This window comes from Lutra lutra, chromosome 11 (assembly GCF_902655055.1).
Source record: "Lutra lutra chromosome 11, mLutLut1.2, whole genome shotgun sequence".
Taxonomy (NCBI): Eukaryota; Metazoa; Chordata; class Mammalia; order Carnivora; family Mustelidae; genus Lutra; species Lutra lutra.
In genome coordinates this window covers 102,146,823-102,160,337 of record NC_062288.1, presented here as the reverse complement: position 1 = coordinate 102,160,337, position 13,515 = coordinate 102,146,823, and the positions used below count along the sequence as shown (strand labels likewise).

The following is a 13,515-nucleotide window of genomic DNA, read 5'->3' as shown; positions in this document are numbered from 1 at the left end:
TGCTTTCTGCACTTTCTGCTTGCTTAACCCAATCTCTCCAGTAACGTGCCTGCCTTCCTAACTCGTTATAATTCCTCAGGTACATAAAACCAGTGATCTTGCATAAGTTGCTGGTACAAGTCAACACGTTAAATAAGGCAACCCAACATTTTCTGGAGCACTTAGTTTTCAATCTCTCCTCACACGTACTGCTTTTGTTCCATTGCTCCCCAGACTGTAATCTCGGGCTAGCTTTTCCCCAGCACAGGCGAGCAAACTGGGAGTAAAGGAATGATCACTGCCCAGTCTTGAATGAAGAGAAGCATCTGAAACATCCACGAAATTGTTAAACTGCTCAAGTAATTCTGCATCGACTACATCCTCACTTTCACTGGCCTGGAATGTTTCAAAGCACTTCTGAAGACCTTTCCTCATTTGAGCGTCCCAACACCTACGTAAAGTTGGTTGAGTGGGTATTATCCTCACGCTAGGAATGAGAAAACGGATGCACGATTAAAACTCTGGCCTCCTGAGTTCGTTTCCAAGAACTTTTCCATTCCAATAATCCTTATTCTTGTAAAGTACTATAAATGCTGTATATAAAATATTTCACATTATAAACACAGGGAAAAACAACCACCGAATGACCCCAGTACCCTAGAACCATCATTATTATTTTGGTAGGTCTTTTTATTTTCCTATGCTTTAAACAAATGCAATGAAATGCATATTGCGTATTTAAAACAACATTTTATAGTTTCGCTAGAACTTTGTCAGTTTGTGTGGCTTTGGAGTACTTATAAGATTCTAGGGATCATAACTCTCCAAGGCGTTTATTCTGCTGCGTCAAAGCAATCTCTCAATAGGGCAGAAGGTGGGGAGAAACCAGACAAGGAACACAGGACCCAGACGTAAAATCTTAAATTCCGTGATTTTAGAGCTGGAAGGGATTGGATATTACCATCGTGTTCCATCTGAATTAGGAAAATGAGATCTACACAAATTCAGTGGCTTGCTTGGTATCAAGTAGGCAGTTAGTGTTCAACAAGGACCGGAACCCAGTTCTTCACTCCCACCCTGGGGGTCTTCCCACTGGGCGATCATGCGTTGAGCACCCACGTCCCTCCAGCACAGGGCCCACGAGGAATACAAAACAAGACACGGCCTCTGTTCTTGAGCAGCTTACTTTTCAGAATAAGATTTTATGGTAAATACTGGCTTCACTGATAAACAAACACAAAGCCACATGGCTCAATGAGATTTTGTCAGATATTTGAAATGGACCTGGCGATGTCTGAAAGCAGTGACATCACACTGCTTTTGAGGTCTCCTGGACTGTGCTCTGTCAATCTGCCTTCTTTAGCAGTTGATTGGTCCCAACGTGAATTACTTTTTTGTTTCAAAGAGGCAACTCGACCAAGTTGACGAAAGTCCTTGTGGATATGTGTATGATTATGACCAGAGAGTTACACGTTCAAAAAGAAAACTGGAGAAGGGTCATAAAGGGAGGAGGAATCCTCTAGAAAGTGAGAGATTGCTTTTTGCAAGATACATAAATAGTACCTTCCAGGTCCTTTACACTAAGGACAAGAAGCACTGGTCTCTGAGAGTCCGAATGAAGTAGAAGTCTTTGGAGGAACCCTGTCACAGGCGAAACAAAGATTCTCGCTGATCCTAGTAATACTAGAAGTGCAGTCTGGACCACCATTTGCCATTCCCAAGTGACTCTACCGGGCCCACGAACGCTGGTGGCGGGAACACAGGCCCTTTCCTCCTGACTATAGTGGACTGAACCAAGGTGCACCTGTAACCCGAGGGCAGCCAACCCAAGTATTGGCTGGAAACTTGTGTGACTTGGTAGAGGAGGAGGAGCTGGGCCAGCTCCCTGCTTCAGAATCTGAAGAACAAAAGAACCAGAGCCACATGGTGTCCCAGTACACAGGACCTTGTAGGAGCCAGCAGGCGCAGAGAAGACAGGGCACGAGGACAGGTTAAACACCAGAGAAGATGGCAGGCAGAAAGCGGAGACATCCGGCAATGGCGTACGCGCTTCGGTAGAGTGGCCCGGACCTGGCCGTCTGTCCGGTCGGTCCTGGACACCTTTGATGACAGCTGCCGTAGTGACACCTTCTGTGGCAGGCTCAGTGCTGAGGACTTCACACCGGCTTCCTTTCCCTCTGAGACACAGACCTCGTTTTCTCACTTTACAGATAAGGAAACTAGGCTCCTGACGGTTAAGTAACATATGTTACTTGTGATGATGCCAGGACCTGAGAACAGGTCTGACTCAGCGTCTAGGCCCATTTCGCTGTACTCGCCCACGTGTGTCCTCAAGTTAAGTGTCTGTGCACTCCCCCACCCTCCTCCACTCTCTGCCAGTCTGACCTCACTTGAGGTCTTTGAACTGCTAAGAGCCCGACACTTCCCTGGTCTAAAACTGTCTTGTACACAGACCCTGTGAGGAGTGAGTGCTTCCTTTGTAAAGTGAACAGAGCAGGGTCGAGAGATCCACCAAACACACAGGAAAAAACAAATCTGGTGGTAAGAGTTCCTCATCTGTAAGCCATTCGGGGAAAGGCTGGCTTTTAGGCATTGCCACTGAGCGGTGCCCAGATAGCTTTTTGTTGTCCAAGCAGCTGCGATAAGGGGTGACAGATGGGGAGCAGGCCTGAGGTACCTGACTCTCCTGAGACAAAATGTGAGCAGAAACTGGGTTTTCCATCCCGTTTGGAATGGCTAAAGGAACTGAGACCGTGAACATTTGTTATTCCTCAGCAAGCCATAGGGTCTGATCCTGGTTGAGCTAGGCATGGGTCATCCAAGTCTCTCCAAAATGCGCCAAAAAGAAGCCCAGCAGAGGCCCCCACCGGGAACTCTGCAGTTATTATTAATATTGAGAAAGTCATGTAAAGCACTGCTCTAGCCAGAGCCCAGCTATGGTGTTTCTAGTATCAAATATCCAGCAAAAAGGATCAGAGACTTCTCTCACTTTCTAGACAAGCAATCAACTTCCATTTATTTTCACATCTGTGGCTGAAACAGAGGCTCATGAAACATGTAGTAAGCAGAGTGAATCTGGTCATAGTGACATCTTGATCTACTCTGAGGAGAGAGGCCTATTGTGTGCGACGGGCTTCTTCACCCCGGGGGACACATGATGGGGGGCATGTTTCTGGGTTCTCCTCTCTCCTGTCTCGTCCTGACAACCAACCCTCAGTACTTCAACTACAATTAAGTGCACGTGTTCTCCCAGGAGCCCTTGACGGACCAAGCATCTCCACACACTGAAACCTTTCCATTGGACTTAACTTTCCCACCGAGCGCATTTTATGTATCTGCCCTTGAATCTTAAGCAAACAAATTCGCAAGCCGGCCTGGAGTTCTACGGGGTAGAGGATGGGTGCAGGGAAAGGAGACCGGAATGCACAGCTGAAAACCCCTGGGGTGCGTGGGGCTGAGGTCTAGAACGCCCACTTCCATCCTTCTGGCATGGCCCTGCCCATTCCCTTTCACTCAGCTTCACGGCTCTTGCCTCATTGGTATGTGAACCGTGTTCACAGCCTGCCGAAGTCTGGGTCCCTGCTGGCTACAGTTCCTTGCAGAAAGGACTGTGGGATCTATCTGCAGCATTTTAACCCACAGGTCTCTTTCATTAACAAGCTCCGTGTCCTCATTCAATCTTTGAGTAAAAAAGAATTTCTGATATTATCTAGACCAACATCACACCTAACACAGGAATCCTTTTCAAGCATACCCTGGCAAATGTTTACATGCCTCCAGAAAAGGGAGCTCACCACCTAAAGATAGCACTTTGATTCTTCTCCCTTTTAATTAGGAGACCAAGGTGCAAACCGGAGCTGGGTCGCACATCAAGTTCCTAGTGGGTCAGCAGTGAAGCTGGAACCCTGGCTTTGGGAGTCCCAGAACCCCCACATTTACACATGGCATGGGTCCGGATTCTAGCTAGAAAGCTCTTAATCCCAATATGCCAGAGTTCTGTTCATCAGTCATCTTCAGGGGGTATAGCTCAGGGAAGAGCATTTGACTGCATCAGTCATCTTGATTTGCTCTATATTGTTTTTTTTGTTTGTTTGTTTGTTTGTTTTTATCACCTTTAGACTATAAATTACAGCAGCAGACTAGGTCTCACACACATTTCTTAGGTCTCCCAGACCCCTGGTGTTGTGAATGTCCCAAGCAGATGTTCCCTAAGTACAGTCATTCTAAAGAGCAGCGTGTTCAGACAGAGCCTTCCCAGGAGCAAAGCTAGCTAGGGTAACACTTTTTCCTAGCGTGTTTCGGCAGAGGTAGGCCAGGTGAAGGCTGAGCTAGGTGATAAGGAAAAAATGGGTCTCTCCCTTATTATTTCATCAAGAAAGTGTTCTAAGTACTTGCAGACCTTGTTTCCAGGCATTTTGGAAGGATTCAGGGGAAACAGAGTGTAGGAATAAACAGCTTTACTGCCCAAGACTTAGGGCCGTCTCTGTCTCCCAACTCGGGCTCCCAGCAAGAGTAAAACAAATCGAATTCAATCAAGTTTCAACAAGAATGTCTCTGCTCTGATTTAGGGGGTCTTATTTGGCTTTGCCTGGATAGAAGCCAGAGACAGAGAATTTTGGCAGAAGAAATGTGTCACAAGTTTTATGATTTTTTTTTAAATTTCTAGCAGCTCACTTTAATCCTTCCACCGGCCTCATTGTACAGATGAAAATCTGCAGTCTCTAAAGGGAAAGGGACTTATGCCCCACTGCAAAGCCACTGAGGAGGACCACACTCAGACGCTCTCCTCTGACTGAACGTCCCCGACAAAATAACACATGGTCGCCAAGATCCCTAAAAGCAGAACAAGTAGCAAGAGGCTATCCTCGTCTGTATGTAGTGCTTAGTGCTCAGGGATCTAGAGAGTTCCTCAATCTGCCCACTGCCAATGGGGAGAGTCAGAAGGGGTGAACCCACGCCCTGCTGGCCCAGGAAAGCCGCATTATAACACCACCATCTCACAACCGGGGAAATGAAAACTGAGATCCACTGGCATTTTCTGAAGCTCCATCACGCTTCCGGAAAGTGCTGTGATCTTTTCTGCTGAGGACTGTCAAGAACACAAGACACCAGGAACGGAAAAATCAGCTTATTAGCTTGCAAATACAGAAAAATTGGACATAAATGACTCCTTATAAGAAACATGGTTCAGGCACACATTTTAGGCTCATCTGAAATTTCTCTGGGCTCCCTAGATTTTAAAGCTAGTTCGGAGAACACTGCTCCCACTTTTTAAACCAGGACCTCGGCAAATGTTCCCAGCAGTTTAAATGCCAGTAAAAGCCTGAATTCTGCAAATCAAACTATTCAAAGACCCGTTCTCCTTAAGAAGCTTTAAAAGTCAGACTTCTTGCCCCCCCCCCAAATTAAACAAAACGTATCAGAAGAATTAGTCTAGGAAACCTAGGAAGGCAGTCTTGAGTTACCATTCCGGGAGAGGCGGCGCATGAGCACAGGAGCCGACTTTAAGCTCCTACCAGGGAGAAGCGGTACCACTGGCCCGAAGGGTCCAACACTCTCTTCTAACAACTATCTTACCATCAGGGAATCAATGAGGTTCAATGAAACACCCTCATGCCTCATGATGGGCTTCCAAATCTGGAGGCTCCTCCCATGCACCTGTCTCTACCGAGAGCCACAGTCATTATCAACGTATCACCCTGGGATGGACTAACCCGGGCCAAATCTCGCTTTCCAACCTCTCTGCAACCCTCTTACATAACTTCTGCTTAGGTAATACTTCTGTAAAGATCGGGATGCTGGGCTCCCTTCCAGGTCTTTCCGGATTTCGAAATGTGTTCTTGGGATGTTGTGAAGTTCCAAACTTCCAGCATGTCTCTAGTCAAGTGTCTGCGATCCCCTGTCGCCCGCGAGCCGCAGAGCGATCGCTGCAGGGGGTGGAGGGCGTGGAGGGGCTCTCGGGCGCTGGAAACCGGGGAGCACAGACAGCCACCGGAGGAGCGAGGCTCAGAGAACGGCCCCTCCGCTCCCGTCCCCGTACCACTGACTGGCCTCCAGCCCCTCGGTGCTCGTGGCCAGGCCGGGGGCCTCGAGCGCCGGGAGGAGGGGCCCCGGGGGGCCAGGCGGCTGCCCGGAGGGGTCGCTGTCGGCCCCGCAGCCCCCGCCGTGGCCAGAGCGCAGGTGGTCCTTGAGCGTCTGCTTGTAGCGGAAGCTCTTGCCGCAGTCGGCGCAGGGGTAGGGCCGCTCGCCCGTGTGGATGCGCTGGTGCTTCATGAGGTGGTGCTTGCGGATGAAGCTCTTGCCGCAGTGCGCGCAGCTGAAGGGCCGCTCGCCGGTGTGCAGCCGCCGGTGGTTGAGCAGGTGCTCCTTGCGCATGAAGCTCTTGCTGCAGTCGGGGCACGGGTACGGCCGCTCGCCCGTGTGGATCATCTGGTGGCGGATCAGGGCCGAGTGGCCGTTGAAGTCAATGCCGCACTGCGGGCAGGAGAAGGGCCGCTCCTGCGCGTGGCCCCGCTGGTGCAGCAGGAGGCTGATCTTCAGGCTGAAGCTGCGGCCGCACTGCGCGCAGCGGAACGGCCTCTCGCTGGCGTGCGCGCGCCGGTGGCTGCTGAGCCGCGCCTGGTCGGCGAAGCGCTTGGGGCAGTCGGGGCAGGGGAAGGGGCGCTCAGCGCTGTTGTGGACGCGCAGGTGGTAGGTGAGTCTCGACGGGTGCGTGAACGTTCTGGCGCAGTGCGGGCAGGTGGGGGGCGTCTCGCTGGCGTGGGGCTGGGAGCTGCCACCGAGCTCGGCCTGCGGGGGAAAGTGCTTGGGGCAAGGGGCGCAGGCTAGGGGGTGCTCCCCGGCGTGGCCGCACTGGTGGGTCAGCAGCATGTCTTGGCTGAGGCTCTTGCCGCACTGGTGGCACGAGAACACCTGCTCCCCGGCGGGAGGGGGCAGGGGGTAGCTGCCCAGCTGAGTAAAGGTCACTTGGCCCTCAGAGGCTTCGGCCAGGTCCGTGGCCGGACGTCCAAAAGGCGCCATGGAGGCGGACGGCTGGCTTTTGAAAGCCACATCCGAAAAAGTATCCTTCGCGGCCGGTGGTGAAGAGAAGGTGACTGGGACCTCTGGGCACAAGGAGGCTCTGGCGAGGCTTTCGGCTTTGATGACGAGATCTTCATCTGAAAGAAAGGACTCAGAGTCACACCTGGCAGCAGCGGTCTGGGCCTCGTGGCGGCTCCCCGCGATGCTACCCGGCTGCCGCAGGCCGCTCTGAGCTCACGGCCCAGAGAGGAAGTCAGTGGCGATCTGAGACAAGCATCAAGGCCTGGACGGTCCCTGCGGCAAATCATCAGAGCTCTCCGCCGTGCCTGTTCCGCACCCCCCACCCCCTGCCCCGCTCCGAAAGGGAGAAACGCCCGCTTCCGCCCTGCCAGCGCTCCTCTCGCTAGGTTTCTCCTCTGCTCCCGGCCTTTGACTCTGTTCCCTTTTGTGACAAGGCCTAAAATTCCGCATTCACCCACTCCTACTCCTCTTCGGTCTGCCAGATAAATCCTTCCCGTGAGCGCTCCCTGCTTTCCCTGAAAACCGAGCCCCTGTTTCTGCCTCTGCATCTCTGCTCAGGCTGCCCTCCCTTTTGTAGCCCGCACCCCTATCTTCCCGACTTCCAGAAGTATGCCCAGCCTTATCACACCAATCTTGTGGGGCCCAATTCTGGCTTCGCAGCCTGCTGTGGGCCTTATCTGGACACCCAAACTAAAACTGACGTATGTTCTCCAAACTCCTCATTTCTTTTATAGAAGTCACCCGGCCCACTCACCGCGGACACTTAGCAGTAGGCATGCCCAGGACTGATGTGTGTGTGCCCGATATAAATACCCGAGGAGCAGTAACAGTTATTTATTTCTGTTTCCTAGAGTCTAAAAGAACATAGGGAATAGAAGATCTTTAAAAATAGCTTGCATTAAGTCATATAATGGGTTCCTTCTGGCCTCGAGAGTCTCTTCTACAATTCAGAAGGCAAAATTTCGCTGAAGTTCAGGCTCTTGGAAAGAAGCGATTTGCTGCTTCTGCCACCACCGTCTGTCCTGAGGGAGAGCGCTTCGGCGACATTCGCGCCTCTCCAAGGACACTCTTGTTGCTATGGCTAGTCTCCTCCCGGTTTTGTTCTATCCTTTTCTACATGATCCTCCCATGTTCTTGTGTCTTTCCCCATTCGCATGCTGTTGGTCCCTCTGAATGCACTTCTTTTTCTTCCTCTAACAGATCGACTTTGTTTTTATACTTAAAAGAGTGTGTTTTCTCATTTAAAATTCATCTTAGTTTGATTTCATTTTCATCTCTAACTTCCTTGAGCCTGTCTTCCCCCCACACCCCTTTCCCCATTCTTTTTCCACTTCCTGGCCTTCACAACCCCCTCCCATCTGCGGCTTCCCCGGCCAGTCCTGGCCTGAGCAGAAGTTGGGTGTGGGCATCTCGGATTCCTCACTCACCAGCATAGGCGCCCTTGTGCATGTCACTCTCCTTGGTCTCCTGTGGGGCCCCAACCTGGGGCTCTTCCTCTTGTTTGATCCAAGACAGAATATCTGATGTTGAAATGCCAGGCTCTGTTTGGGGGGAAGAGAATGGCCTTCAGGGCTCGACTCGGAAAGTGTAAATGATCATGTTGGCTTACTGAACACTGTCTTGCCCAAATATTTATCTCTGATTACAAAACCAAAACTGCACCAGCCTTTAAAAAAAAGGCATACAGCATCTGGAGAACCAGTTCGAAATGAAGCCACATTTATGTATTTTTACATGATATACTCAACTTCAGTGACTATTTTCAGTTTAAAACAAATCATAGGTTTTATTTTGGAGAGGACACCTTGATATACTTCTAGAATCAGCAGTGCCTTCCATTTTGTTAGCACTCTCCCTTCCAAAATGTTTTCACTTCCTCTCACAGCTTTGGTTATGAAATAATGAAGCAGGGTCTATTTTCTCCATTTTGGTAGAGAGGGCCCCTAGAGGTTAAATACATTGCCAGTAAGGTAGTATTTATGATGAAATGCCACATTATCAAAGGTTTGCTTTAAAATATACAGGAAAGGGATGGCTGGGTGGCTCAGTGGGTTAAAGCCTCTGCCTTCGGCTCAGGTCATGATCCCAAGGTCCTGGGATCGAACCTCGAATCAGGCTCTCTGCTCAGCAGGGAGCTTGCCTCCTCCTCTCTCTCTGCCTGCCTCTCTGTCTACTTGTGATCTCTGTCTGTCAAATAAATAAATAAAATCTTAAAAAATTATAAAAAAAATAAATAAAAATAAAATATACAGGAAAAAGGCAGAAGAAACCAAGATTGACCAAAAAGGTTTTCCTTAGATGTTAATTAAAAAAACAAAGGCATCCCCAGAATTACAAAGTCAGGTCTGTTTAAACACAGATCTGACTCCTTAGACATACTTTCCAGGTTTCCAATTCTGGGCTCTAAAAGATTGTATTACTTCTGCCTATTAAATGATACGCTCATTGTTTCCTGAACCCCCCGGAGAGAGGAGAATAGTCTCTGTGAGTCCCTCCAGCCTGGTGGGGGGAGAGGGGGCGTTCTTTTGGAAAGAAAAAAGAACAGCCTCTAAAAGCTTTGCACATGGGGCGCCTGGGTGGCTCAGTGGTTAGAGCCTCTGCCTTCGGCTCAGGTCATGATCTCGGGGTCCTGGGATCGAGTCCCGCGTTGGGCTCTCTGCTCGGCGGGGAGCCTGCCTCCTCCTCCTGTCTCTCTCTGCCTGCCTCTCTGCCTACTTGTGATCTGTCTGTCCAAAAAAAAAAAAAAAAAAAAAAAAAAAAAAAAATCTTTAAAAACTTTGCACATAACATGGCTCATTTGGTCAGTACAGAAACAGCTGTGCGTGTTACCCCAGCCAAGGCCTATATAGCCGTTTTTGGCCTGAGAGGACAAGCTGGCAAGCTGACAAGGTGCAGAGAGCAAATTCAAACTAGACTATTTCTCCAAAGAGCCTTGTAGGCAGGTTCTGGTTTTATGTGTAACAAATAGGCAGAACTCACTGTTTTTGCCCAATGCCTTTTAAACCAGAGATCACAGAAATCTAAAGGTGTGTCCAAAGCAGAAATACGAGGTTGACGACACTGAGGCCCAAAAGACCGGCAGTTGTGCGGCGACACTGGGGGGATGCAGGTTTTGGCGCACGCAGCCAGGCTGCCCTTCCAGCTCCCTCTTTAAACTACAAGATGAAATGTATTAAACACAGTCCAACCTTATCTTTCTTTTCTCCCAGATTTTATACCCACACATGTAGAAAGAGAAAAGCAGGAGAGGACGGACAGGGTTTAAGGAAGAGGATCTTTTTGCAGCTATCCAGAGGAAGAACTTCTATTCATCAAACCTATAAGACTTTTAAAGTGCACAATTGTTTCTCTTCATCAATTTTCTGAATGAGCACGCTAAAAACCTTCCAATGTTGGGGTGCCTGGGTGGCTCAGTGGGTTAAAGCCTTTGCTTTCGGCTCAGGTCATGATCCCAGGGTTCTGGGATTGAGCCCCGCATCCGGCTCTCTGCTCCGAGGGGAGCCTGCTTCCTCCTCTCTCTGCCTGCCTCCCTGCCTACTTGTGATCTTTGTCTGTCGAATAAATAAACAAAATCTTAAAAAAAAAAAAAAGTAAAAACCTCCCAATGTCATTCAAATGGTTTTGACTTTTTTTCTTTTTTTGGTTTATCATTATGAACTTGTAGAATGTTATCTGTTTGATGAGTTTCAATTCATCGCTCCAATTGTCCCTTCTTTGGCCAGCAGGAGCCTCTTCAGAGCAGCTCTGTCTTTTCACATATCAAACATCTAGTTTCCTTCATTTATGATGTCACAGACTATCCCAGGTGCATCCTGTACATTTCCGGCTCCATCCACACAATCGCTGATCTGCGAAGTGGAATTTAGAGACTGCGATCTGGATGAGAAGGGTACTAACTGCTCATAGGTTGCTGTTGCTTCTAGCTCCTTTCCACAGACAGAGCTATTAAAATATGTTCTTGTAGAAAAAAGTTCATGAATTTATCTTAAAATTTATGATTCCTATTTACAATTACGGGGTTTTAATTAAGTCCTTTTACTTTGTTTTAATTAATTAATTTATTTAAAGATTTTCTTTATTTATTTGACAGAGAGAGAGGCAGCGAGAGAAGGAATACAAACAGGGGAAGTGGGAGCAGGAGAAGCAGGCTTCCCGCTGAGCGTGGAGGCTGATGTGGGGCTCGATCCCAGGACCCCGGGATCATGACCTGGGCTGAAGACAGTTGATTAACGACTGAGCCACCCAGGCACCCTTAGAAAAAAGTTCATGAATTTATGTTAAAATTTATGATTCATATTTAAGATTACAGGGTTTTAAGTCCTTTTACTTTATTTGAATTAATTAACTAACTTAAAGATTTTATTTATTTGACAGTGAGAGAGAGGCAGCGAGAGAGGGAACACAAGCAGGGGGCTTGGGGGAGGGAGAAGCAGGCTCTGCGCTGAGCAGGGAGCCCGATGCGGGGCTTGATTCCAAGTCTCTGGGATCATGACCGGAGCCAAAGGCAGACACTTAATGACTGAGCCACCCAGGTGCCCCAAGTCCTTTGATTTTATATTTGTATATTATCTCCCTTACCCTGAGAGTTTTGGTTTCTCATGACATTAACATAATCTTTGCTTTATCTGAATACTTGTGTCAAAATAATACCAATATATCAACAAAAATATGAACTCAATTTAAGATTATTTTGTGACCCTTAGTCTTCAGGATCTATCCCTCTAGGGATATAGTTAAAATATTGTTTTAGTCATTTGAAAGAAATCTGTTCTACATATGTATGTTATGCACATATCATACGGTAATTATTTCAGCCTGTGCCTGATTTTTTTTAATTTTTTAAAATTTTATAAAATATTTATAAGGTTCTGAAATCAAAACTATAAAATACAATCAGAGAGGACTAGCTTCCATCTCAAATCTCTCTCTCCTTGTATAGAAAGTCACTCTTACTGCTTTTTAATTTTCCATTGTTTCTTTATAAAAATATAAGCAAATATCTATACATCTTCATTTTTTCCCCCTCTTTCTATGACATACTACTCAAACTGTTCTGTACCCATTTTTTACTTGACAATATATTCTGGGCATCCGTGTGTAGCAGTACACAGAGATCTTTCTCATTCCTTTTACAGCCGCACTATGTAGCAGTCCCACTGTTTCTTCAAGAGTCCCTTATTGATGGGTATTTGGATTCCTTCCAATCTTTTGTTACATTAGTCAGCAGTCAACCATAAAAACTATGGAAGGGTAAAAAAAGTAACTCAGTTCTCCAGAAATGTAAATGGCTGTTGTTATTACAACCCACTGGCTAAGTATATCTTCACCGAACGTGAGAACCCCAGGAAGCTAACCCTTCCTGTTGAATAATGATGCTGAAAGTTCCTCTGCTCATTTAACTAGATCAGTACAGCTAAGGAAATACTGATTTGATAAAATAATTGGGGCTTGGCACTAGTGTCACAGAATGCACAGCATACTGTAGTGGCTCCTGTAATTTGGTGGGTGGATAGCGTGAGGATCTTTTGGAAGTGAGAAGAAAGGAGCAGAACTTGAGTACTGTGATGGCCTCCTACAGACACCTACATGGCGACAGGATATGGCAACTGCTGGTCAGGCCACCACAGCAGCTCTCAAAGCACAACCCTCACAGGCCTGAGGAACCTCAACAGTGGAGATGTACAGAAACATAGGACGAAAGTAAAATCATTGGTTCACGCCAGCAGCAGGCTTTGGAGAAAGCCAGAGAATAGAGAAAACTGAATACTAATCAGGTAGGAGGAAATGGAAAAATGCTGAGGTTCTAGTTTTGTGAGGAAGTTAATAGTAGAAAAGCTGAGGGGCGCTTGGGTGGCGCCATCGGTTGAGCTTCCACCTCTTGTTTTTGGCCCATGTCATGACCTCAGGGTCGAGAGATCAAGCCTTGTGTAGGGCTCTGCACTCAGTGGGGAGTCTGCTTGAGATTCTCTCCCTCTGCCGCTTCCCCTGCTCGTACACTTTCTCTAAAATAAATAAAACTAAAAAAATAATAATAAAAAATAAAAATAGAAAAGCTGATCACAAGAAAACATAAAAATTTAATGTCTATACTGTTTGAATGTCATTTTTACTATGAGAAAATCTGATGGTGTGTGCTTGTGCGTGTGTGTGTCTGTGTATGTGTGTGTAAGGACCCATGCTGTCTGCAAAGAAGCTAGAATCTTGAGGTTCTGGGGTATGGATAAAAGTATAAACCGGGTTAAAATGGTGCGGAGATCGGACTTTTTAAGCAGACAACAAACAATACTTGACCCGTGAAACAACCACTGGTTAAAAATACAACTTTCTTTTAAAACTTTCTGTGAAACAGATGTGGGACTGAAGCGCTGTCAGGTGAACGTGTTAAATGCTTGTGTAACAAGTTAAAACCTCTAAGTGCTCTCATCCCCAGAATGATTCTTGTTCTCCAATACGATAAACTAAAATAAAAGAATTATCTTATTGGGATGTGCCTTA

General features: G+C 47.4%; 1 protein-coding gene across 1 annotated transcript in view; it reads right to left on the bottom strand.

The window, feature by feature from the left end:
- Nucleotides 1–891: 891 nt before the first annotated feature.
- Nucleotides 892–13,515, bottom strand: part of ZNF398 (zinc finger protein 398) — a 31,385-nt gene continuing 18,761 nt past the window's right edge. Inside the window, exons 5-6 of the mRNA XM_047694926.1 lie at nucleotides 8,448–8,561; nucleotides 892–7,136 (exon numbers count right to left, since the gene is read on the bottom strand). Coding sequence (XP_047550882.1) covers nucleotides 5,986–7,136; nucleotides 8,448–8,561 — 1,265 coding nt within the window. The 3' untranslated portion in view covers nucleotides 892–5,985. The remainder of the gene's footprint in view (nucleotides 7,137–8,447; nucleotides 8,562–13,515) is intronic.